The 25,726-nt window shown below is 43.2% G+C and overlaps 1 protein-coding gene across 3 annotated transcripts; it reads left to right on the top strand.

Annotated features, from left to right (window-relative positions):
• The first annotated feature begins 235 nt into the window (after positions 1–235).
• Positions 236–19,648, top strand: cabcoco1 (ciliary associated calcium binding coiled-coil 1). Of its 3 annotated transcripts, none has more exons than XM_071394763.1 (8): positions 236–747; positions 915–1,009; positions 1,092–1,261; positions 3,801–3,939; positions 4,113–4,185; positions 13,928–14,035; positions 17,570–17,728; positions 19,382–19,648. In XM_071394763.1, exons 1-8 carry the CDS (start codon positions 673–675, stop codon positions 19,472–19,474), a joined length of 912 nt encoding a protein of 303 aa, XP_071250864.1. In that variant the 5' UTR covers positions 236–672; the 3' UTR covers positions 19,475–19,648. The 3 variants fall into 3 exon arrangements, with proteins under 3 accessions (XP_071250864.1, XP_071250865.1, XP_071250863.1); XM_071394762.1 differs by having other exon boundaries at positions 237–747; positions 17,561–17,728; positions 19,382–19,635; XM_071394764.1 differs by lacking the exon at positions 13,928–14,035 and having other exon boundaries at positions 17,561–17,728.
• The last annotated feature ends 6,078 nt before the right edge of the window (positions 19,649–25,726 follow it).

Genomic DNA, 25,726 nt, shown 5'->3' with positions numbered 1-25,726 from the left:
TCATTGCTATTCAATGCAGATCCCGCCTTCATTCCTATTTGATAATTTTTCTCGAAATATAAAAGCACAACATAGATGTAAGCTAGTGGCTTAAGTAGTTGAACATGTTATTACTCCAACCAAGTGAAAGTGAGAAAAATTACACGTTTTGAATTTCATAAAAAATAACTTTATATCAAACCAATATCAAACGACGGCTTGCACATGCGCAGTTCGGTGCGAGAGACCGTTTCTATCCATGAGTTGAGCCAGACAACACCATGTTAACGCCTTCAAGTGCTGTGAGGTTTTCTATTGGAGAAGCAGCTTCTGCCTCTCTTCATACTGTACTTTCATTGTCTTTCTTTTATAGAGGAGACGGAATGCAATTCGTCCAAAATTAGAAGTACCAGTACGGCGCTCCGGACATCTCCGGCCCAAGTCAAGCACTGGTTACAAGTTGACTACACAGATCTAGCACAGTGTTGCCAACTCCTCAGTAAGGAAAGTAGCTATTGGCTGTCCTTTTTTGAAAATGTGTCACTAGATGGGTCTGAATACTCGCTAAATATAGCGATTCTAGCATCAGCTTTATCCATCTCGATAGACAAGACTGACCGGAAGCTCACCGCCCGGAAGCTCACCGCCCGTTCACTGTGGACATGTTGCCATAGTAACGCAGGTGACAATAACATGTCTGCAAAAGCGAAACAAAGCAACAAGTCAGCGGATAAAAATGCAAACGACAGAAATGACGCTGCGTCCAAAGTAGGAAGATATGTTAAAACCTTATTAATAGTTGATATTATTTGAAATATTTACTACATCATTTGTCTGGTTATTTGGAATATTTGACAAACTGTTATCATAGCTAGAGCTAACCTGGTTTGGCTAGCTAACCAAACCCACTTGTGTTCTGAATCCAATGAATACAGGACAATGATGCTGAAAAAGCCAACCCTCAATGGAAACTTATTAACCATGAACAAATCAACACGCTGTTGGATTTGACAGTGGAACAAGTGCAACTGTACGTAACAGGGATATATAGGCCTACTAGCCCGTTTATATGGAAGTGTTTCATGTATGCTAACCTTTTTGTTTTACTACAGCCAGTTTGAAGTAATACTTGGTTTGAAGAACTACCAGACATGTCTGAAGGAGGCAGCCCTGTTGGACTACTTTGTCTCTGGCTTCTGGTGGGCCAGGGAGATGAACTACACCTGTCAACAGATCTCATTCATCATGGCTCTACTGCAATTGTTACTGGACAATATCAGGGGTAAGTCATAGGATTTATAGGTAACAGACAGTATCAAATCACATTTTATCGGTCACATACACGTGATTAGCAGATGTTATTGCGGGTGTAGCGTAATGCTTGTGTTTCTAGCTCCGACAGTGCAGTAATATCTAACAAGTAATATCTAACAAATTACATAACATATACCCAATACACACAAATCTAAAGTAAATAAATGGAGTTAAGAATATACATATGGACAAGTGATGTCAGAGCGGAACAGACTAAGATACAGTAGTATAGAAAACAGTATATACATATGAGATGAGAAATGCAAGATATGTAAACATTATTAAGTGAATGAGATACCATAGAATACAGTATATACATATGAGATGAGTAATTTACTGTGCAACCTATGATTTTGATTTGTTACCACGAGTGTGCCCCAACCAGGGATGGAGAAACTTTGATTGGGGTGGGGGCCACAAAATCTGAACTCATCATGACCGGCCACAGTGGCTCGCAGGCCTGCATATCCACATCTATACCCACACATGCAGACAGCCTTTTTGTGGGCCCTAAGTAACATTTAGTTTGGGGTCCCACCCCACCTTGCGAAAAATTTTAAGTTGCCCCCCCCGCTTGACAGCAGAGCGAAGAAAATAGACGTTTTATAGTTAATTTCCTCCAAAACTTCACAATTTGAGACGTTGCAGTTTGAAAGCAAGTTTGCTGCAATTCTATTCATTTTGCCCTGGAACAGAGTCATGGAGAGAAGATTGAGCAATTTATAACTAATTTCACGCAATTCTACTCATTTTGCCTTTCATTAGGGGCTGTGTGTTCAACCTCCTAATCATCAAGACCTTCATTAGTGGCTGTGTGTTCACCACCTAATCATCAAGACCTTCATTAGTGGCTGTGTGTTCACCACCTAATCATCAAGACCTTCATTAGTGGCTGTGTGTTCACCACCTAATCATCAAGACCTTCATTAGGGGCTGTGTGTTCACCTCCTAATCATCAAGACCTTCATTAGGGGCTGTGTGTTCAACCTCCTAATCATCAAGACCTTCATTAGTGGCTGTGTGTTCACCACCTAATCATCAAGACCTTCATTAGGGGCTGTGTGTTCAACCTCCTAATCATTAAGACCTTCATTAGGGGCTGTGTGTTCACCACCTAATCATTAAGACCATTAGGGGCTGTGTGTTCACCTCCTAATCATCAAGACCTTCATTAGTGGCTGTGTGTTCAACCTCCTAATCATCAAGACCTTCATTAGGGGCTGTGTGTTCAACCTCCTAATCATTAAGACCTTCATTAGGGGCTGTGTGTTCACCACCTAATCATTAAGACCATTAGGGGCTGTGTGTTCAACCTCCTAATCATCAAGACCTTCATTAGGGGCTGTGTGTTCACCACCTAATCATTAAGACCATTAGGGGCTGTGTGTTCAACCTCCTAATCATCAAGACCTTCATTAGGGGCTGTGTGTTCACCACCTAATCATTAAGACCTTCATTAGGGGCTGTGTGTTCACCACCTAATCATTAAGACCATTAGGGGCTGTGTGTTCAACCTCCTAATCATTAAGACCTTCATTAGGGGCTGTGTGTTCACCACCTAATCATCAAGACCTTCATTAGGGGCTGTGTGTTCACCTAATCATTAATACCTTCATTAGTGGCTGTGTGTTCACCTAATCATCAAGACCTTCATTAGGGGCTGTGTGTTCACCACCTAATCATTAAGACCATTAGGGGCTGTGCTAGTTGTGGAATTCATCAATGTAGCCATCAGAATCCTACTAGACGTTTATTACTTCTCTCTCTAGCCAGGGCGGTGCTCTGCCAGAATGTGGACACCCTAGAGCCGGCGAGAGATATTGCTCGGGAAAACGTACCTTAATCCATGAATGGGAGTTGGGATAATTAGGAATACAGCACATCTCCCATCCTTGGATTAAGGTACATTTTCCCAGACACATCTCACGCTCCTTGCTGTCCTGATCTGGCTGTCCTGATCTGGCTGTCCTGATCTGGCTGTCCTGATCTTGGCTGTCCTGATCTGGCTGTCCTGATCTGGCTGTCCTGATCTGGCTGTCCTGATCTGGCTATCCTTATCTGGCTGTCCTGATCTGGCTGTCCTGATCTGGCTATCCTTATCTGGCTGTCCTGATCTGGCTATCCTTATCTGGCTGTCCTGATCTGGCTATCCTGATCTGGCTGTCCTGATCTGGCTGTCCTGATCTGGCTATCCTTATCTGGCTGTCCTGATCTGGCTATCCTGATCTGGCTGTCCTGATCTGGCTGTCCTGATCTGGCTATCCTTATCTGGCTGTCCTGATCTTGGCTGTCCTGATCTTGGCTGTCCTGATCTGGCTGTCCTGATCTGGCTATCCTGATCTGGCTGTCCACATCTGGCTGTCCACATCTGGCTGTCCTGATCTTGGCACAGCACCGTTCCTGCTAGAGAGGAAAGTAATGAACGTCCAGTCAGATTCTTATGGCTTACGTCAATATGGACGGGCTGTGGCTAATATCTGTATTCATATCTGTCCTCAATGTCCCAGAGAAGCAGATGCCGTTTGTCGATAACCTGAATGAGTTTGCCAAGTTGATATCAGGAACGCGCCAGTCTCCTTCTCCAGAGGTGGACTCACTGTTGGATGCTGAGCAGGCCATGTCCATCACTGACTACCTGAAGTGCAGGTAGCAAGACGCTTCTACGTTAGCCTTTTTTTAGTAGGGCCTACATGATTAATATCACACGAACACTGTCCTTACTTACCTGGTGATAATCCATTCAGAGCAGTGAACCTCATAGTGGATGTTGAAGTTCTGATCTGTTGGTTACTAATCTTGGTTCACCTGTTTTACTATAGTCTCTTTCAGAACTACCAACTCTATGAGTTTCTCCTCAACCGACCTAGAGAGGAGCTGCTCCTTGGAAAGAAGGTGAGACTGTGTGTGTCTGTATGTATGGTCTTCAACCAACCTAGAGAGGAGCTGCTCCTTGGAAAGAAGGTGAGACTGTGTGTGTCTGTATGTATGCTCTTCAACCAACCTAGAGAGGAGCTGCTCCTTGGAAAGGAGTGTATGTACTGGCCCTATACTGCATGTACCGGCCCTATACTGCATGTACCGGCCCTATACTGCATGTACCGGCCCTATACTGCATGTACCGGCCCTATACTGCATGTACTGGCCCTATACTGCATGTACCGGCCCTATACTGCATGTGCTGGCCCTATACTGCATGTACTGGCCCTATACTGCATGTACCGGCCCTATACTACATGTACCGGCCCTATACTGCATGTACCGGCCCTATACTGCATGTACCGGCCCTATACTGCATGTACCGGCCCTATACAGCATGTACCGGCCCTATACTGCATGTACCGGCCCTATACTGCATTTACCGTCCCTATACTGCATGTACTGGCCCTATACTACATGTACTGGCCCTATACTGCATGTACTGGCCCTATACTGCATGTACTGGCCCTATACTGCATGTACTGGCCCTATACTAAATGTACTGGCCCTATACTGCATGTACTGGCCCTATACTGCATGTACTGACCCTATACTGCATGTACTGGCCCTATACTGCATGTACCGGCCTTATACTGCATGTACTGGCCATATACTGTATGTACTGACCCTATACTGCATGTACTGACCCTATACTGCATGTACCGGCCCTATACTGCATGTACCGGCCCTATACTGCATGTACCGGCCCTATACTGCATGTACCGGCCCTATACTGCATGTACCGGCCCTATACTGCATGTACCGGCCCTATACTGCATGTACCGGCCCTATACTGCATGTACCGGCCCTATACTGCATGTACCGGCCCTATACTGCATGTACCGGCCCTATACTGCATGTACCGGCCCTATACTGCATGTACCGGCCCTATACTGCATGTACCGGCCCTATACTGCATGTACCGGCCCTATACTGCATGTACCGGCCCTATACTGCATGTACCGGCCCTATACTGCATGTACCGGCCCTATACTGCATGTACCGGCCCTATACTGCATGTACCGGCCCTATACTGCATGTACCGGCCCTATACTGCATGTACCGGCCCTATACTGCATGTACCGACCCTATACTGCATGTACTGACCCTATACTGCATGTACTGGCCCTATACTGCATGTACTGGCCCTATACTGCATGTACCGGCCCTATACTGCATGTACCGGCCCTATACTGCATGTACTGGCCCTATACTGTATGTACTGGCCCTATACTGCATGTACTGACCCTATACTGCATGTACCGGCCCTATACTACATGTACTGTGCTGAAACAAAGTCAATCACAACAGTTCACTCTGTTCCTCTCACAACATTTATGGAGCCTATAATAACATCAGATCTCATTATCACAACATGTATGGAGCCTATAATAACATCAGATCTCATTATCACAACATGTATGGAGCCTATAATAACATCAGATCTCATTATCACAGCATGTATGTGTCCTATAATAACATCAGATATCATTATCACAGCATGTATGGAGCCTATAATAACATCAGATCTCATTATCACAGCATGTATGGAGCCTATAATAACATCAGATCCCATTATCACAGCATGTATTGAGCCTATAATAATACCAGATCTCATTATCACAACATTTATGTAGCCTATAATAACATCAGATCCCATTATCACAACATGTATGGAGCCTATAATAACATCAGATCCCATTATCACAACATGTATGGAGCCTATAATAACATCAGATCCCATTATCACAGCATGTATGGAGCCTATAATAACATCAGATCCCATTATCACAGCATGTATGGAGCCTATAATAACATCAGATCCCATTATCACAGCATGTATGGAGCCTATAATAACATCAGATCTCATTATCACAACATGTATGGAGCCTATAATAACATCAGATCTCATTATCACAACATGTATGGAGCCTATAATAACATCAGATCCCATTATCACAGCATGTATTGAGCCTATAATAACATCAGATCTCATTACCACAACATGTATGGAGCCTATAATAACATCAGATCTCATTATCACAGCATGTATGTGTCCTGTAATAACAGCAGATCCCATTATCACAGCATGTATGGAGCCTATAATAACATCAGATCTCATTATCACAGCATGTATGGAGCCTATAATAACATCAGATCTCATTATCACAGCATGTATGGAGCCTATAATAACATCAGATCTCATTATCACAGCATGTATGTATCCTATAATAACATCAGATCTCATTATCACAACATGTATGTATCCTATAATAACATCAGATCTCATTATCACAGCATGTATGGAGCCTATAATAACATCAGATCTCATTATCACAGCATGTATGCAGCCTATAATAACATCAGATCCCATTATCACAGCATGTATGGAGCCTATAATAACATCAGATCTCATTATCACAGCATTTATGGAGCCTATAATAACATCAGATCTCATTATCACAGCATCTATAATAACATCAGATCCCATTATCACAGCATGTATGGAGCCTATAATAACATCAGATCTCGTTATCACAGCATTTATGGAGCCTATAATAACATCAGATCCCATTATCACAGCATGTATGGAGCCTATAATAACATCAGATCTCATTATCACAGCATGTATGGAGCCTATAATAACATCAGATCTCATTATCACATCATTTATGGAGCCTATAATAACATCAGATCTCATTATCACAGCATGTATGGAGCCTATAATAACATCAGATCTCATTATCACAACTTGTATGGAGCCTATAATAACATCAGATCTCATTATCACAGCTTTTGTATCCTATAATAACATCAGATCTCATTATCACAGCATGTATGTATCCTATAATAACATCAGATCCCATTGAATCCAAGATGGCGTAGCAGTCAGATGTCCTTTGTCCTCGTCCTGTCCCGTGTATATATTTTTTATATATTTTTCTTCGCATTTCTTTTTATATATATATTTTTTCTTCTTAAAAACTCAACTTCAAAACACTCTCCTGCAACCTACCTCACCAAATGTGGTGCGGATCTGCTTTTTTTCTCCTCAAAGTTATTATTCACCTCGTATCCGAAATCTACAACAGAAGCTAGCCAGTAGTTAGCCAGCTCACAAGCTAACGTGAGTAGTTCAGCTAACCACAGCTAGCGCTTATCAGCTATCCTTTAGCTCGGAAAACTATTGCCAGTTTTGTACAACGCGACTCAGACCAGAGCATACCAGACCTATTTTCTCTCCATATCCCCGGATTTTTACCGCAAGCTCTGGACATTTACACCTGGATCTTGCAGCTAACTAGCTGCTATCCGAGTGACTATTGGCTAACATCAATTCCGGAGCAAACACCAATTATCCCGGAGCTAGCCAGCTGAAGAGTTCCATCAGCCACTCCTGGGCTACAATCACCTATCCGGACCCGTTTTACTGCCGATGCGGAGCCCCACCGGGCCTTCACGACTGGGATACCGACGTTATCTGCCCGAGGGAGTTATTCATCTAGCCAGAAGTTAGCCAGCTCACAAGCTAACGTGAGTAGTTCAGCTAACCACAGCTAGCGCTTATCAGCTATCCTTTAGCTCGGAAAACTATTGCCAGTTTTGTACAACGCGACTCAGACCAGAGCATACCAGACCTATTTTCTCTCCATATCCCCGGATTTTTACCGCAAGCTCTGGACATTTACACCTGGATCTTGCAGCTAACTAGCTGCTATCCGAGTGACTATTGGCTAACATCAATTCCGGAGCAAACACCAATTATCCCGGAGCTAGCCAGCTGAAGAGTTCCATCAGCCACTCCTGGGCTACAATCACCTATCCGGACCCGTTTTACTGCCGATGCGGAGCCCCACCGGGCCTTCACGACTGGGATACCGACGTTATCTGCCCGAGGGAGTTATTCATCTAGCCAGAAGTTAGCCAGCTCACAAGCTAACGTGAGTAGTTCAGCTAACCACAGCTAGCGCTTATCAGCTATCCTTTAGCTCGGAAAACTATTGCCAGTTTTGTACAACGCGACTCAGACCAGAGCATACCAGACCTATTTTCTCTCCATATCCCCGGATTTTTACCGCAATCTCTGGACATTTACACCTGGATCTTGCAGCTAACTAGCTGCTATCCGAGTGACTATTGGCTAACATCAATTCCGGAGCAAACACCAATTATCCCGGAGCTAGCCAGCTGAAGAGTTCCATCAGCCACTCCTGGGCTACAATTACCTATCCGGACCCGTTTTACTGCCGATGCGGAGCCCCACCGGGCCTTCACGACTGGGATACCGACGTTATCTGCCCGAGGGAGTTATTCAACTGGCCCCTCCATCGCGACGTAACCTGAACGCCCATATGCTAACTGCGGCCCGCTAATCGTTAGCTGTCTTGAGCATATCGGCTGCTATCTGAACAGGTCTATCGAACAATCTTACGCCGCGGGCTAGCTTAGTGGAGGCCTCACTGCTCCATCTACGGCTGCCCCCTGGACACTATGATCACTTGGCTACATAGCTGATGCTTGCTTGACTGTCCATTAATTCACGGTACTCCATTCCGTTTATTTGTGTTTTATCTGTCGGCTCTGTGCTTTAACTCAGGATCTGTGTGTAGTTAATCCGACCCTCTCTGCCTAGCCGTCGCCATTTTTACCTGCTGCTGCTGTGTTAACTGACTAGCTGCTGTTATCTCACCTGTTGTTTTAGCTAGCTCTCCCAATCAAGACCTGCAATCACTTTATGCCTTATTGTATGTCTCCCTCAAATATCAATATGCCTTGCATACTGTTGTTCAGGCTAGCTATCATTGTTTTGGTTTGCAATGGACCCCGTAGTTCCACTCTCCGTACCTCTGATACCCCCTTCGTCCCACCCCCCACACATGCGGTGACCTCACCCATTGAGACCAGCATGTCCAGAGATACAACCTCTCTTATCATCACCCAGTGCCTGGGCTTGCCTCCGCTGTACCCACGCCCCACCATACCCCTGTCTGCACATTATGCCCAGAATCTATTCTACCACGCCCATAAATCTGCTCCTTTTATTCTTTGTCCCCAACGCTCTAGGCGACCAGTTTTGATAGCCTTTAGCCGCACCCTCATCCTACTACTCCTCTGTTCCTCGGGTGATGTGGAGGTAAACCCAGGCCCTGCATGTCCCCAGTCACCCTCATTTGTTGACTTCTGTGATCGAAAAAGCCTTGGCCTCATGCATGTCAACATCAGAAGCCTCCTCCCTAAGTTTGCCTTACTCACCGCTTTAGCACACTCTGCCAACCCTGATGTCCTTGCCGTGTCCGAATCCTGGCTTAGGAAGGCCACCAAAAATTCTGAGATTTCCATACCCAACTATAACACTTTCCGTCAAGATAGAACTGCCAAAGGGGGAGGAGTTGCAATCTACTGCAGAGATAGCCTGCAAAGTTCTGTCATACTTTCCAGGTCCATGCCCAAACAGTTCGAACTTCTAATTTTAAAAATTAATCTCTCCAGAAATAAGTCTCTCACTGTTGCCGCCTGCTACCGACCCCCCTCAGCTCCCAGCTGTGCCCTGGACACCATCTGTGAATTGATCGCTCCCCATCTAGCTTCAGAGTTTGTTCTGTTAGGTGACCTAAACTGGGATATGCTTAACACCCCGGCAGTCCTACAATCCAAGCTTGATGCCCTCAATCTCACACAAATCATCAAGGAACCCACCAGGTACAACCCTAAATCCGTAAACATGGGCACCCTAATAGACATTATCCTGACCAACCTGCCCTCCAAATACACCTCTGCTGTCTTCAATCAAGATCTCAGTGATCACTGCCTCATTGCCTGTATCCGCCACGGGTCCGCGGTCAAACGACCACCCCTCATCACTGTCAAACGCTCCCTAAAACACTTCTGCGAGCAGGCCTTTCTAATCGACCTGGCCCGGGTTCCCTGGAAGGATATTGACCTCATCCCGTCAGTTGAGGATGCCTGGTCATTCTTTAAATGTTACTTCCTCACCATATTAGACAAGCATGCTCCGTTCAAAAAATGCAGAACCAAGAACAGATATAGCCCCTGGTTCAATCCAGACCTGACTGCCCTCGACCAGCACAAAAACATCCTGTGGCGAACTGCAATAGCATCGAAGAGCCCCCGCGATATGCAACTGTTCAGGGAAGTCAGGAACCAATACACGCAGTCAGTCAGGAAAGCAAAGGCCAGCTTTTTCAAGCAGAAATTTGCATCCTGTAGCTCTAACTCCAAAAAGTTCTGGGATACTGTAAAGTCCATGGAGAACAAGAGCACCTCCTCCCAGCTGCCCACTGCACTGAGGCTAGGTAACACGGTCACCACCGATAAATCCGTGATAATCGAAGACTTCAACAAGCATTTCTCAATGGCTGGCCATGCCTTCCTCCTGGCGACTCCAACCTTGGCCAACAGCCCCGCCCCCTCCACTGCTACTCGCCCAAGCCTCCCCAGCTTCTCCTTTACCCAAATCCAGATAGCAGATGTTCTGAAAGAGCTGGAAAACCTGGACCCATACAAATCAGCTGGGCTTGACAATCTGGACCCCCTATTTCTGAAACTGTCCGCCGCCATTGTCGCACCCCCTATCACCAGCCTGTTCAACCTCTCCTTCGTATCATCTGAGATCCCCAAGGATTGGAAAGCTGCCGCGGTCATCCCCCTCTTCAAAGGGGGAGACACCCTGGACCCAAACTGTTACAGACCTATATCCATCCTGCCCTGCCTATCTAAGGTCTTCGAAAGCCAAGTCAACAAACAGATCACTGACCATCTCGAATCCCACCGTACCTTCTCCGCTGTGCAATCCGGTTTCCGAGCCGGTCATGGGTGCACCTCAGCCACGCTCAAGGTACTAAACGATATCATAACCGCCATCGATAAAATACATTACTGTGCAGCCGTCTTCATCGACCTGGCCAAGGCTTTCGACTCTGTCAATCACCATATTCTTATCGGCAGACTCAGTAGCCTCGGTTTTTCTAATGACTGCCTTGCCTGGTTCACCAACTACTTTGCAGACAGAGTTCAGTGTGTCAAATCGGAGGGCATGTTGTCCGGTCCTCTGGCAGTCTCTATGGGGGTACCACAGGGTTCAATTCTCGGGCCGACTCTTTTCTCTGTATACATCAATGATGTTGCTCTTGCTGCGGGCGATTCCCTGATCCACCTCTACGCAGACGACACCATTCTATATACTTCCGGCCCTTCCTTGGACACTGTACTATCTAACCTCCAAACGAGCTTCAATGCCATACAACACTCCTTCCGTGGCCTCCAACTGCTCTTAAACGCTAGTAAAACCAAATGCATGCTTTTCAACCGTTCGCTGCCTGCACCCGCACGCCCGACTAGCATCACCACCCTGGACGGTTCCGACCTAGAATATGTGGACATCTATAAGTACCTAGGTGTCTGGCTAGACTGCAAACTCTCCTTCCAGACTCATATCAAACATCTCCAATCCAAAATCAAAGCAAGAATCGGCTTTCTATTCCGCAACAAAGCCTCCTTCACTCACGCCGCCAAACTTACCCTAGTAAAACTGACTATCCTACCGATCCTCGACTTCGGCGATGTCATCTACAAAATAGCTTCCAATACTCTACTCAGCAAACTGGATGCAGTTTATCACAGTGCCATTCGTTTTGTTACTAAAGCACCTTATACGACCCACCACTGCGACCTGTATGCCCTAGTCGGCTGGCCCTCGCTACATGTTCGTCGTCAGACCCACTGGCTCCAGGTCATCTACAAGGCTATGCTAGGTAAAGTGCCGCCTTATCTCAGTTCACTGGTCACGATGGCTACACCCATCTGCAACACGCGCTCCAGCAGGTGTATCTCACTGATCATCCCTAAAGCCAAAACCTCATTTGGACGCCTTTCCTTCCAGTTCTCTGCTGCCTGCGACTGGAACGAATTGCAAAAATCTCTGAAGTTGGAGACTTTTATCTCCCTCAACAACTTTAAAAATCTGCTATCCGAGCAGCTAACCGATCGCTGCAGCTGTACATAGTCCATCTGTAAACTACCCACCCAATTTACCTACCTCACCCCCCATACTGCTTTTATTTATTTACTTTTCTGCTCTTTTGCACACCAGTATCTCTTCTTGCACATGATCATCTGATGATTTATCACTCCAGTGTTAATCTGCTAAATTGTAATTATTCGATTTATTGCCTACCTCATGCCTTTTGCACACATTGTATATAGATTCTCTTTTTTTTTTCTACCATGTTATTGACTTGTTTATTGTTTACTCCATGTGTAACTCTGTGTTGTCTGTTCACACTGCTATGCTTTATCTTGGCCAGGTCGCAGTTGCAAATGAGAACTTGTTCTCAACTAGCCTACCTGGTTAAATAAAGGTGAAAAAAAAAAAAAAAAATTTTTTTTTATCACAGCATGTATGGAGCCTATAATAACATCAGATCTCATTATCACAATATGTATGGAGCCTATAATAACATCAGATCCCATTATCACAGCATGTATGGAGCCTATAATAACATCAGATCCCATTATCACAGCATGTATGGAGCCTATAATAACATCAGATCCCATTATCACAGCATGTATGGAGCCTATAATAACATCAGATCCCATTATCACAACATGTATGTATCCTATAATAACATCAGATCCCATTATCACAGCATGTATGTATCCTATAATAACATCAGATCTCATTATCACAGCATGTATGGAGCCTATAATAACATCAGATCTCATTATCACAGCATGTATGGAGCCTATAATAACATCAGATCTCATTATCACAGCATTTGTATCCTATAATAACATCAGATCTCATTATCACAACATGTATGTATCCTATAATATCAGATCTCATTATCACAGCATTTATGGAGCCTATAATAACATCAGATCTCATTATCACAGCATGTATGTATCCTATAATAACATCAGATCTCATTATCACAACATGTATGGAGCCTATAATAACATCAGATCTCATTATCACAACATGTATGGAGCCTATAATAACATCAGATCCCATTATCACAACATGTATGGAGCCTATAATAACATCAGATCTCATTATCACAACATGTATGGAGCCTATAATAACATCAGATCTCATTATCACAGCATGTATGTATCCTATAATAACATCAGATCCCATTATCACAACATGTATGGAGCCTATAATAACATCAGATCTCATTATCACAACATGTATGTATCCTATAATAACATCAGATCCCATTATCACAGCATGTATGGAGCCTATAATAACATCAGATCTCATTATCACAACATGTATGGAGCCTATAATAATATCAGATCTCATTATCACAGCATGTATGGATCCTATAATAACATCAGATCCCTTTTAAATTGATTTGTTCAACCAGAGCTCTTTTCTAGGAGCTGCAACGTTCCAGAATGTGACATAATAAACTACTCATCATTTCCTGACAGAGAGCTGTAGTATAGTGACTCAACCCTGACAGTCTGGAGCTATTATGAGTCTGTTTGATTTCCCATTGATATCTTTACAAGGTCTGTTACCAGTTCATATGATCCTTAATATATTCACAAATGTGAAGGCAGACATCCAACGTATTCTACTGTAAGATCATGGGTGACATTACAACCTCTCTGTTTCCTGACTGTCTTCCAGAGGACCATAGAGGTGATCAGCTCAGCAGACTGTGGAGCTCCGCTGGAAGAAGGCATGAATACTGATGTCTACCTCCATTACATGACTCCTGTTGACCAGCATGAAGAGGTACTGTACTGTAGGACTACCTCATTACATGACTCCTGTTGAACAGCATGAAGAGGTACTGTACTGTAGGACTACTGATGTCTACCTCCATTACATGACTCCTGTTGAACAGCATGAAGAGGTACTGTACTGTAGGACTACTGATGACTACCTCATTACATGACTCCTGTTAAACAGCAGGAAGAGGTACTGTACTGAAGGACTACTGATGTCTACCTCATTACATGACTCCTGTTGAACAGCATGAAGAGGTCCTGTACTATAGGACTACTGATGTCTACCTCATTACATGACTCCTGTTGAACAGCATGAAGAGGTACTGTACTGTAGGACTACTGATGTCTACCTCATTACATGACTCCTGTTGAACAGCATGAAGAGGTACTGTACTGTAGGACTACTGATGTCTACCTCATTACATGACTCCTGTTGAACAGCAGGAAGAGGTACTGTACTGTAGGACTACTGATGTCTACCTCATTACATGACTCCTGTTGAACAGCAGGAAGAGGTACTGTACTGTAGGACTACTGATGTCTACCTCATTACATGACTCCTGTTGAACAGCAGGAAGAGGTACTGTACTGTAGGACTACCTCATTACATGACTCCTGTTGAACAGCAGGAAGAGGTCCTGTACTGTAGGACTACCTCATTACATGACTCCTGTTGAACAGCAGGAAGAGGTACTGTGCTGTAGGACTACTGATGTCTACCTCATTACATGACTCCTGTTGAACAGCATGAAGAGGTACTGTACTGTAGGACTACCTCATTACATGACTCCTGTTGAACAGCATGAAGAGGTACTGTACTGTAGGACTACTGATGTCTACCTCATTACATGACTCCTGTTGACCAGCAGGAAGAGGTACTGTACCTCATTACATGACTCCTGTTGAACAGCAGGAAGAGGTACTGTACTGTAGGACTACTGATGTCTACCTCATTACATGACTCCTGTTGAACAGCAGGAAGAGGTACTGTACTGTAGGACTACTGATGTCTACCTCATTACATGACTCCTGTTGACCAGCAGGAAGAGGTACTGTACCTCATTACATGACTCCTGTTGAACAGCATGAAGAGGTACTGTACTGTAGGACTACTGATGTCTACCTCATTACATGACTCCTGTTGAACAGCATGAAGAGGTACTGTACTGTAGGACTACTGATGTCTACCTCATTACATGACTCCTGTTGAACAGCAGGAAGAGGTACTGTACTGTAGGACTACTGATGTCTACCTCATTACATGACTCCTGTTGAACAGCATGAAGAGGTACTGTACTGTAGGACTACTGATGTCTACCTCATTACATGACTCCTGTTGAACAGCAGGAAGAGGTACTGTACTGTAGGACTACTGATGTCTACCTCATTACATGACTCCTCCTGTTGAACAGCAGGAAGAGGTACTGTACTGTAGGACTACTGATGTCTACCTCATTACATGACTCCTGTTGAACAGCATGAAGAGGTACTGTACTGTAGGACTACTGATGTCTACCTCATTACATGACTCCTGTTGAACAGCAGGAAGAGGTATTGTACTGTAGGACTACTGATGTCTACCTCATTACATGACTCCTGTTGAACAGCAGGAAGAGGTACTGTACTGTAGGACTACTGATGTCTACCTCATTACATGACTCCTGTTGAACAGCAGGAAGAGGTCCTGTACTGTAATTCAAATCAAATGTATTTATATAGCCCTTCTTACATCAGCTGATGTCTCAAAGTGCTGTACAGAAACCCAGCATAAAACCCCAAACAGCAAGCAATGCAGGTGTAGAAGCACTTAAATTGACTCTACCATGGGCTCTGCTTGGTTGCTGCTCACAGCTGATGTTTTAGTTTGCTGTTTTAGTTTACTACCTGGATTAAAAAGACAAGTAGATGAATAAATCATACAGATTGTATTGTTGTGTATTATTTCTGAGTTAGTATCACTCCTTTTCTAAAACTCCTATTCCAAGTCAGTGATCCTGCTGTTTCCCATAAGACCACAGGTGGGTGCTGTCACACTGTTGAAGACCTCTTCACTGAACTGAAGCCTGACCTTATGACTGATCACTGTGTTACTACTAGTACTATTGATTGAAACATTATAGTAACAGAATGTAAGGGTAGGAGATTGTAGTTACCATAACGGTTGATTAAAACATGTAGTAACAGAAAGTAAGGGTAGGAGATTGTAGTTAAAGTTGTAATGGTATTCTGAACATGCCAGTAGCTTTGCATTCATCTCATTGTTGTTGACCCAGAGACAGACCCAGAGACAGAGGACCAGCCTGTCTGATAGATGGTGTTCTGTTGACCCAGGGACAGAGGTCCAGCCTGTCTGATAGGTGGTGGTGTTCTGTTGACCCAGAGGACCAGCCTGTCTGATAGGTGGTGTTCTGTTGACCCAGGGACAGAGGTCCAGCCTGTCTGATAGGTGGTGGTGTTCTGTTGACCCAGAGGACCAGCCTGTCTGATAGGTGGTGTTCTGTTGACCCAGGGACAGAGGTCCAGCCTGTCTGATAGGTGGTGTTCTGTTGACCCAGAGGTCCAGCCTGTCTGATAGGTGGTGTTCTGTTGACCCAGAGGACCAGCCTGTCTGATAGGTGGTGTTCTGTTGACCCAGAGGACCAGCCTGTCTGATAGGTGGTGTTCTGTTGACCCAGGGACAGAGGTCCAGCCTGTCTGATAGGTGGTGTTCTGTTGACCCAGGGACAGAGGACCAGCCTGTCTGATAGGTGGTGTTCTGTTGACCCAGAGGACCAGCCTGTCTGATAGGTGGTGTTCTGTTGACCCAGAGGACCAGCCTGTCTGATAGGTGGTGTTCTGTTGACCCAGAGGACCAGCCTGTCTGATAGGTGGTGTTCTGTTGACCCAGGGACAGAGAACCAGCCTGTCTGATAGGTGGTGTTCTGTTGACCCAGAGGACCAGCCTGTCTGATAGGTGGTGTTCTGTTGACCCAGAGGACCAGCCTGTCTGATAGGTGGTGTTCTGTTGACCCAGAGGACCAGCCTGTCTGATAGGTGGTGTTCTGTTGACCCAGAGGACCAGCCTGTCTGATAGGTGGTGTTCTGTTGACCCAGAGGTCCAGCCTGTCTGATAGGTGGTGTTCTGTTGACCCAGGGACAGAGGTCCAGCCTGTCTGATAGGTGGTGTTCTGTTGACCCAGGGACAGAGGACCAGCCTGTCTGATAGGTGGTGTTCTGTTGACCCAGAGGACCAGCCTGTCTGATAGGTGGTGTTCTGTTGACCCAGAGGACCAGCCTGTCTGATAGGTGGTGTTCTGTTGACCCAGAGGACCAGCCTGTCTGATAGGTGGTGTTCTGTTGACCCAGGGACAGAGGTCCAGCCTGTCTGATAGGTGGTGTTCTGTTGACCCAGGGACAGAGGACCAGCCTGTCTGATAGGTGGTGTTCTGTTGACCCAGGGACAGAGGTCCAGCCTGTCTGATAGGTGGTGTTCTGTTGACCCAGGGACAGCGGTCCAGCCTGTCTGATAGGTGGTGTTCTGTTGACCCAGTTGACCCAGGGACAGAGGACCAGCCAGGAGGAGGATGGAGAGGGACCAGGTGAAACAGGTCTGCAGCAGGAGAAGGAGAACAAGGCTACAGAGTTTGAAGGATTCAACGTTCAGGATGTCAAAGACGTGCTGGGAGACCTGACCAAAGAGATGCTGGGAGACCTACAGGTAGGATTTCATGATGAATCTGATTCCTTTAAAGCTTATTGAAATGAACAACCTTCATGTGTTTCATACAGTTGAATTTGATCATTGTTCCAAACCAAACAGCCCTGTTACATTCAGAGGTCAGTTATCATCTGATCTCCAATAACCAGTCCAACTATCACCATGCTGACGTCAGCAGAACAAGGGCTTGGGATTGTTGTTGGAGGTTTTCATGTCTTCCACACAAGTTGTCACAAGTTGAATATTTTGGATGTTAAACAGGAAAGGCATGTTTGTATTATAGTAATAGCTGTCGTGTTATTAAACAGTACAAGTGGTTTTCATTATGACAGGTCTAAATAGGACAACAGAGACATGTAGGGCTGTGTTCCAAATGGCACCCTATTCCCTATGTAGCGCACTACGTTTGACCAGAGTCCTATGGGCCTTGGTTGAAAGTAGTGCACTAAATAGTGAATAGGGTGCCAGACGGAACCACAGTAGACAGGCCTGTGTGATAAAGAGCTGCACTCACTCACCGAACGAACGAACGAACGAACGTTATTGAGTGTCTCTGCTGTAATGTGATTCTTCATCCCCAACAGCATCCTGATTCTGAATGATCCAGCACCATACAGCTATTTATAACCATTCTCTCTGTTCTGTCTGCTCTAGGACATATCTCACTGCTACATTTACACTCTGTTCTGTCTGCTCTAGGACATATCTCACTGCTACATTTACACTCTCTGTTCTGTCTGCTCTAGGACATATCTCACTGCTACATTTACACTCTCTGTTCTGTCTGTCTGGAATACATGCAGTCAGGGGAATACATGCAGCCAGGGGAATACATGCAGCCAGGGGAATACATGCAGTCAGGGGAATACATGCAGCCAGGGGAATACATGCAGTCAGGGGAATACATGCAGTCAGGGGAATACATGCAGTCAGGGGAATACATGCAGCCAGGGGAATACATGCAGCCAGGGGAATACATGCAGTCAGGGGAATACATGCAGTCAGGGGAATACATGCAGCCAGGGGAATACATGCAGCCAGGGGAATACATACAGTCAGGGGAATACATGCAGTCAGGGGAATACATGCAGCCAGGGGAATACATGCAGTCAGGGGAATACATGCAGTCAGGGGAATACATGCAGTCAGGGGAATACATGCAGTCAGGGGAATACATGCAGTCAGGGGAATACATGCAGCCAGGGGAATACATGCAGTCAGGGGAATACATGCAGCCAGGGGAATACATGCAGCCAGGGGAATACATGCAGCCAGGGGAATACATGCAGTCAGGGGAATACATGCAGTCAGGGGAATACATGCAGCCAGGGGAATACATGCAGTCAGGGGAATACATGCAGTCAGGGGAATACATGCAGCCAGGGGAATACATGCAGTCAGGGGAATACATGCAGCCAGGGGAATACATGCAGCCAGGGGAATACATGCAGCCAGGGGAATACATGCAGTCAGGGTAATACATGCAGTCAGGGGAATACATGCAGTCAGGGGAATACATGCAGCCAGGGGAAAACATGCAGCCAGGGGAATACGGTCATCTTTTGGAGGACAACGTTGAAGCAGTCTTCATGTGGTAAATAATGAGTAATTATCCAAACTATTATCAATGTCTTTCCTCTTGTGTTGTTACAGGCTGAATTCACAGAGAAGCTGAGAGTCCAGGAGGAGAGCTTCAGTACCAGACTAGACCCACTGAAACAGCCTGCAAATAGCTACACCTCATAGTATAACATATCCACTATGAACTCAATACACCTCATAGTATAACATATCCACTATGGACACAATACACCACACAGTCTATAACATATCCACTATGAACTCAATACACCTCATAGTATAACATATCCACTATGGACACAATACACCACACAGTCTATAATATATCCACTATGAACACAATACACCTCATAGTATAACATATCCACTATGAACACAATACACCTCATAGTATAATATATCCACTATGAACACAATACACCTCATAGTATAATATATCCACTATGAACACAATACACCTCATAGTATAACATATCCACTATGAACACAATACACCTCACAGTCTATAATATATCCACTATGAACTCAATACACCTCATAGTATAACATATCCACTATGGACACAATACACCACACAGTCTATAATATATCCACTATGAACACAATACACCTCATAGTATAACATATCCACTATGAACACAATACACCTCATAGTATAATATATCCACTATGAACACAATACACCTCATAGTATAATATATCCACTATGAACACAATACACCACACAGTCTATAACATATCCACTATGAACACAATACACCTCATAGTATAACATATCCACTATGAACACAATACACCTCATAGTATAATATATCCACTATGAACACAATACACCTCATAGTATAACATATCCACTATGAACACAATACACCTCATAGTATAACATATCCACTATGAACACAATACACCTCATAGTATAATATATCCACTATGAACACAATACACCTCATAGTATAACATATCCACTATGAACACAATACACCTCACAGTCTATAATATATCCACTATGAACACAATACACCTCATAGTATAACATATCCACTATGAACACAATACACCTCACAGTCTATAATATATCCACTATGAACACAATACACCTCATAGTATAACATATCCACTATGAACACAATACACCTCATAGTATAATATATCCACTATGGACACAATACACCACACAGTCTATAATATATCCACTATGAACACAATACACCTCATAGTATAACATATCCACTATGAACACAATACACCTCATAGTATAACATATCCACTATGAACACAATACACCTCATAGTATAACATATCCACTATGAACACAATACACCTCATAGTATAATATATCCACTATGAACACAATACACCTCATAGTATAACATATCCACTATGAACACAATACACCTCACAGTCTATAATATATCCACTATGAACACAATACACCTCATAGTATAACATATCCACTATGAACACAATACACCTCACAGTCTATAATATATCCACTATGAACACAATACACCTCATAGTATAACATATCCACTATGAACACAATACACCTCATAGTATAATATATCCACTATGAACACAATACACCACACAGTCTATAACAAATCCACTATGAACACAATACACCTCATAGTATAACATATCCACTATGAACACAATACACCTCATAGTATAACATATCCACTATGAACACAATACACCTCATAGTATAACATATCCACTATGAACACAATACACCTCACAGTCTATAATATATCCACTATGAACACAATACACCTCATAGTATAACATATCCACTATGAACACAATACACCTCATAGTATAACATATCCACTATGAACACAATACACCTCATAGTATAATATATCCACTATGAACACAATACACCTCATAGTATAACATATCCACTATGAACACAATACACCTCACAGTCTATAATATATCCACTATGAACACAATACACCTCATAGTATAACATATCCACTATGAACACAATACACCTCATAGTATAATATATCCACTATGAACACAATACACCTCATAGTATAACATATCCACTATGAACTCAATACACCTCATAGTATAACATATCCACTATGAACACAATACACCTCATAGTATAATATATCCACTATGGACACAATACACCTCATAGTATAACATATCCACTATGAACACAATACACCTCATAGTATAATATATCCACTATGGACACAATACACCTCATAGTATAACATATCCACTATGGACACAATACACCTCATAGTATAACATATCCACTATGAACACAATACACCTCATAGTATAACATATCCACTATGAACACAATACACCTCATAGTATAATATATCCACTATGAACTCAATACACCTCATAGTATAACATATCCACAATACACCTCACAGTCTATAACATATCCACTATGGACACAATACACCTCATAGTATAACATATCCACTATGAACACAATACACCTCATAGTATAACATATCCACTATGAACACAATACACCTCATAGTATAATATATCCACTATGAACTCAATACACCTCATAGTATAATATATCCACTATGAACACAATACACCTCATAGTATAATATATCCACTATGAACTCAATACACCTCATAGTATAACATATCCACAATACACCTCATAGTATAATATATCCACTATGAACTCAATACACCTCATAGTATAACATATCCACAATACACCTCACAGTCTATAACATATCCACTATGAACACAATACACCTCATAGTATAATATATCCACTATGAACACAATACACCTCATAGTATAATATATCCACTATGAACACAATACACCTCACAGTCTATAATATATCCACTATGAACACAATACACCACACAGTCTATAATATATCCACTATGAACACAATACACCTCACAGTCTATAATATATCCACTATGAACACAATACACCTCATAGTATAATATATCCACTATGAACACAATACACCACACAGTCTATAATATATCCACTATGAACACAATACACCTCATAGTATAATATATCCACTATGAACACAATACACCTCACAGTCTATAATATATCCACTATGAACACAATACACCTCATAGTATAATATATCCACTATGAACACAATACACCTCACAGTCTATAATATATCCACTATGAACACAATACACCTCACAGTCTATAATATATCCACTATGAACACAATACACCTCACAGTCTATAATATATCCACTATGAACACAATACACCTCACAGTCTATAATATATCCACTATGAACACAATACACCACACAGTCTATAATATATCCACTATGAACACAATACACCTCACAGTCTATAATATATCCACTATGAACACAATACACCACACAGTCTATAATATATCCACTATGAACACAATACACCACACAGTCTATAATATTTCCACTATGAACAAGTACTATAAATAAACACATATTATAAATAAACTAGTACTACACTGCTCAAAAAAATAAAGGGAACACTTAACAACACAATGTAACTCCATGTCAATCACACTTCTGTGAAATCAAACTGTCCACTTAGGAAGCAACACCGATTGACAATAAATTTCACATGCTGTTGTGCAAATGGAATAGACAAAAGGTGGAAATTATAGGCAATTAGCCAGACACCCCCAATAAAGGAGCGATTCTGCAGGTGGTGACCACAGACCACTTCTCAGTTCCTATGCTTCCTGGCTGATGTTTTGGTCACTTTTGAATGCTGGCGGTGCTTTCACTCTAGTGGTAGCATGAGACGGAATCTACAACCCACACAAGTGGCTCAGGTAGTGCAGCTGATCCAGGATGGCACATCAATGCGAGCTGTGGCAAGAAGGTTTGCTGTGTCTGTCAGCATAGTGTCCAGAGCATGGAGGAGCTACCAGGAGACAGGCCAGTACATCAGGAGACGTGGAGGAGGCCGTAGGAGGGCAACAACCCAGCAGCAGGACCGCTACCTCCGCCTTTGAGCAGGAGGAGCACTGCCAGAGCCCTGCAAAATGACCTCCAGCAGGCCACAAATGTGCAAAAATACAGGATATCAACCAGTCCTCATTACTGTGGTGAATATTCCCCCTGAAGGGTTTACTAAATATACAGGATATCAACCGGTCCTCATTACTCTGGTGAATATTCCTCCTGAAGGGTTTACTAAATATACAGGATATCAACCGGTCCTCATTACTCTGGTGAATATTCCTCCTGAAGGGTTTACTAAATATACAGGATATCAACCGGTCCTCATTACTCTGGTGAATATTCCCCCTGAAGGGTTTACTAAATATACAGGATATCAACCGGTCCTCATTACTCTGGTGAATATTCCTCCTGAAGGGTTTACTAAATATACAGGATATCAACCGGTCCTCATTACTCTGGTGAATATTCCTCCCGAAGGGTTTACTAAATATACAGGATATCAACCGGTCCTCATTACTCTGGTGAATATTCCCCCTGAATGGTTTACTAAATATACAGGATGTCAACCGGTCCTCATTACTCTGGTGAATATTCCTCCTGAAGGGTTTACTAAATATACAGGATATCAACCGGTCCTCATTACTCTGGTGAATATTCCTCCTGAAGGGTTTACTAAATATACAGGATATCAACCGGTCCTCATTACTCTGGTGAATATTCCTCCTGAAGGGTTTACTAAATATACAGGATATCAACCGGTCCTCATTACTCTGGTGAATATTCCTCCTGAAGGGTTTACTAAATATACAGGATATCAACCGGTCCTCATTACTCTGGTGAATATTCCTCCTGAAGGGTTTACTAAATATACAGGATATCAACCGGTCCTCATTACTCTGGTGAATATTCCTCCTGAAGGGTTTACTAAATATACAGGATATCAACCTGTCCTCATTTCTCTGGTGAATATTCCTCCCGAAGGGTTTACTAAATATATAGGATATCAACCGGTCCTCATTACTCTGGTGAATATTCCTCCCGAAGGGTTTACTAAATATACAGGATATCAACCGGTCCTCATTACTCTGGTGAATATTCCTCCCTAAGGGTTTACTAAATATACAGGATATCAACCAGTCCTCATTTCTCTGGTGAATATTCCTCCCGAAGGGTTTACTAAATATATAGGATATCAACCAGTCCTCATTACTCTGGTGAATATTCCCCCTGAAGGGTTTACTAAATATACAGGATATCAACCGGTCCTCATTACTCTGGTGAATATTCCTCCTTAAGGGTTTACTAAATATACAGGATATCAACCGGTCCTCATTACTCTGGTGATTATTCCTCCTGAAGGGTTTACTAAATATACAGGATATCAACCGGTCCTCATTACTCTGGTGAATATTCCTCCTGATGGGTTTACTAAATATACAGGATATCAACCAGTCCTCATTACTCTGGTGAATAGTCCTCATTACTCTGGTGAATATTCCTCCTGAAGGGTTTACTAAATATACAGGATATCAACCGGTCCTCATTACTCTGGTGAATATTCCTCCTGAAGGGTTTACTAAATATACAGGATATCAACCAGTCCTCATTACTCTGGTGAATATTCCTCCTGAGGGTTTACTAAATATACAGGATGTCAACCGGGCCTCATTACTCTGGTGAATATTCCACCTGAAGGGTTTACTAAATATACAGGATATCAACCAGTCCTCATTACTCTGGTGAATATTCCTCCTGAAGGGTTTACTAAATGCACAGGATATCAACCGGTCCTCATTACTCTAGTGAATATTCCTCCCGAAGGGTTTACTAATTATACAGGATATCAACCTGTCCTCATTACTCTGGTGAATATTGCTCCTGAAGGGTTTACTAAATATACAGGATATCAACCGGTCCTCATTACTCTGGTGAATATTCCTCCCGAAGGGTTTACTAAATATACAGGATATCAACCGGTCCTCATTACTCTGGTGAATATTCCTCCTGAAGGGTTTACTAAATATACAGGATATCAACCTGTCCTCATTACTCTGGTGAATATTCCTCCTGAAGGGTTTACTAAATATACAGGATATCAACCGGTCCTCATTACTCTGGTGAATATTCCTCCCGAAGGGTTTACTAAATATACAGGATATCAACCAGTCCTCATTACTCTGGTGAATATTCCTCCTGAAGGGTTTACTAAATATACAGGATATCAACCGGTCCTCATTACTCTGGTGAATATTCCTCCAGAAGGGTTTACTAAATATACAGGATATCAACTGGTCCTCATTACTCTGGTGAATATTCCCCCTGAAGGGTTTACTAAATATACAGGATGTCAACCGGTCCTCATTACTCTGGTGAATATTCCTCCTGAAGGGTTTACTAAATATACAGGATATCAACCGGTCCTCATTACTCTGGTGAATATTCCTCCTGAAGGGTTTACTAAATATACAGGATATCA

This window comes from Salvelinus alpinus, chromosome 3 (genome assembly GCF_045679555.1).
Source record: "Salvelinus alpinus chromosome 3, SLU_Salpinus.1, whole genome shotgun sequence".
Classification (NCBI taxonomy): domain Eukaryota; kingdom Metazoa; phylum Chordata; class Actinopteri; order Salmoniformes; family Salmonidae; genus Salvelinus; species Salvelinus alpinus.
This window is presented reverse-complemented; position numbering and strand designations above follow the sequence as displayed.

Bases quoted from the DNA above. Each gene is read 5' to 3' on its own strand.
- cabcoco1 (XM_071394762.1), top strand. From the start codon at position 673: ATGTCTGCAAAAGCGAAACAAAGCAACAAGTCAGCGGATAAAAATGCA. The intron at 3,940-4,112 runs GTAGCAAGACGC...GTTTTACTATAG, and splicing joins ACTGACTACCTGAAGTGCAG to TCTCTTTCAGAACTACCAAC. The intron at 14,036-17,560 runs GTACTGTACTGT...CTGTTGACCCAG, and splicing joins CTGTTGACCAGCATGAAGAG to TTGACCCAGGGACAGAGGAC.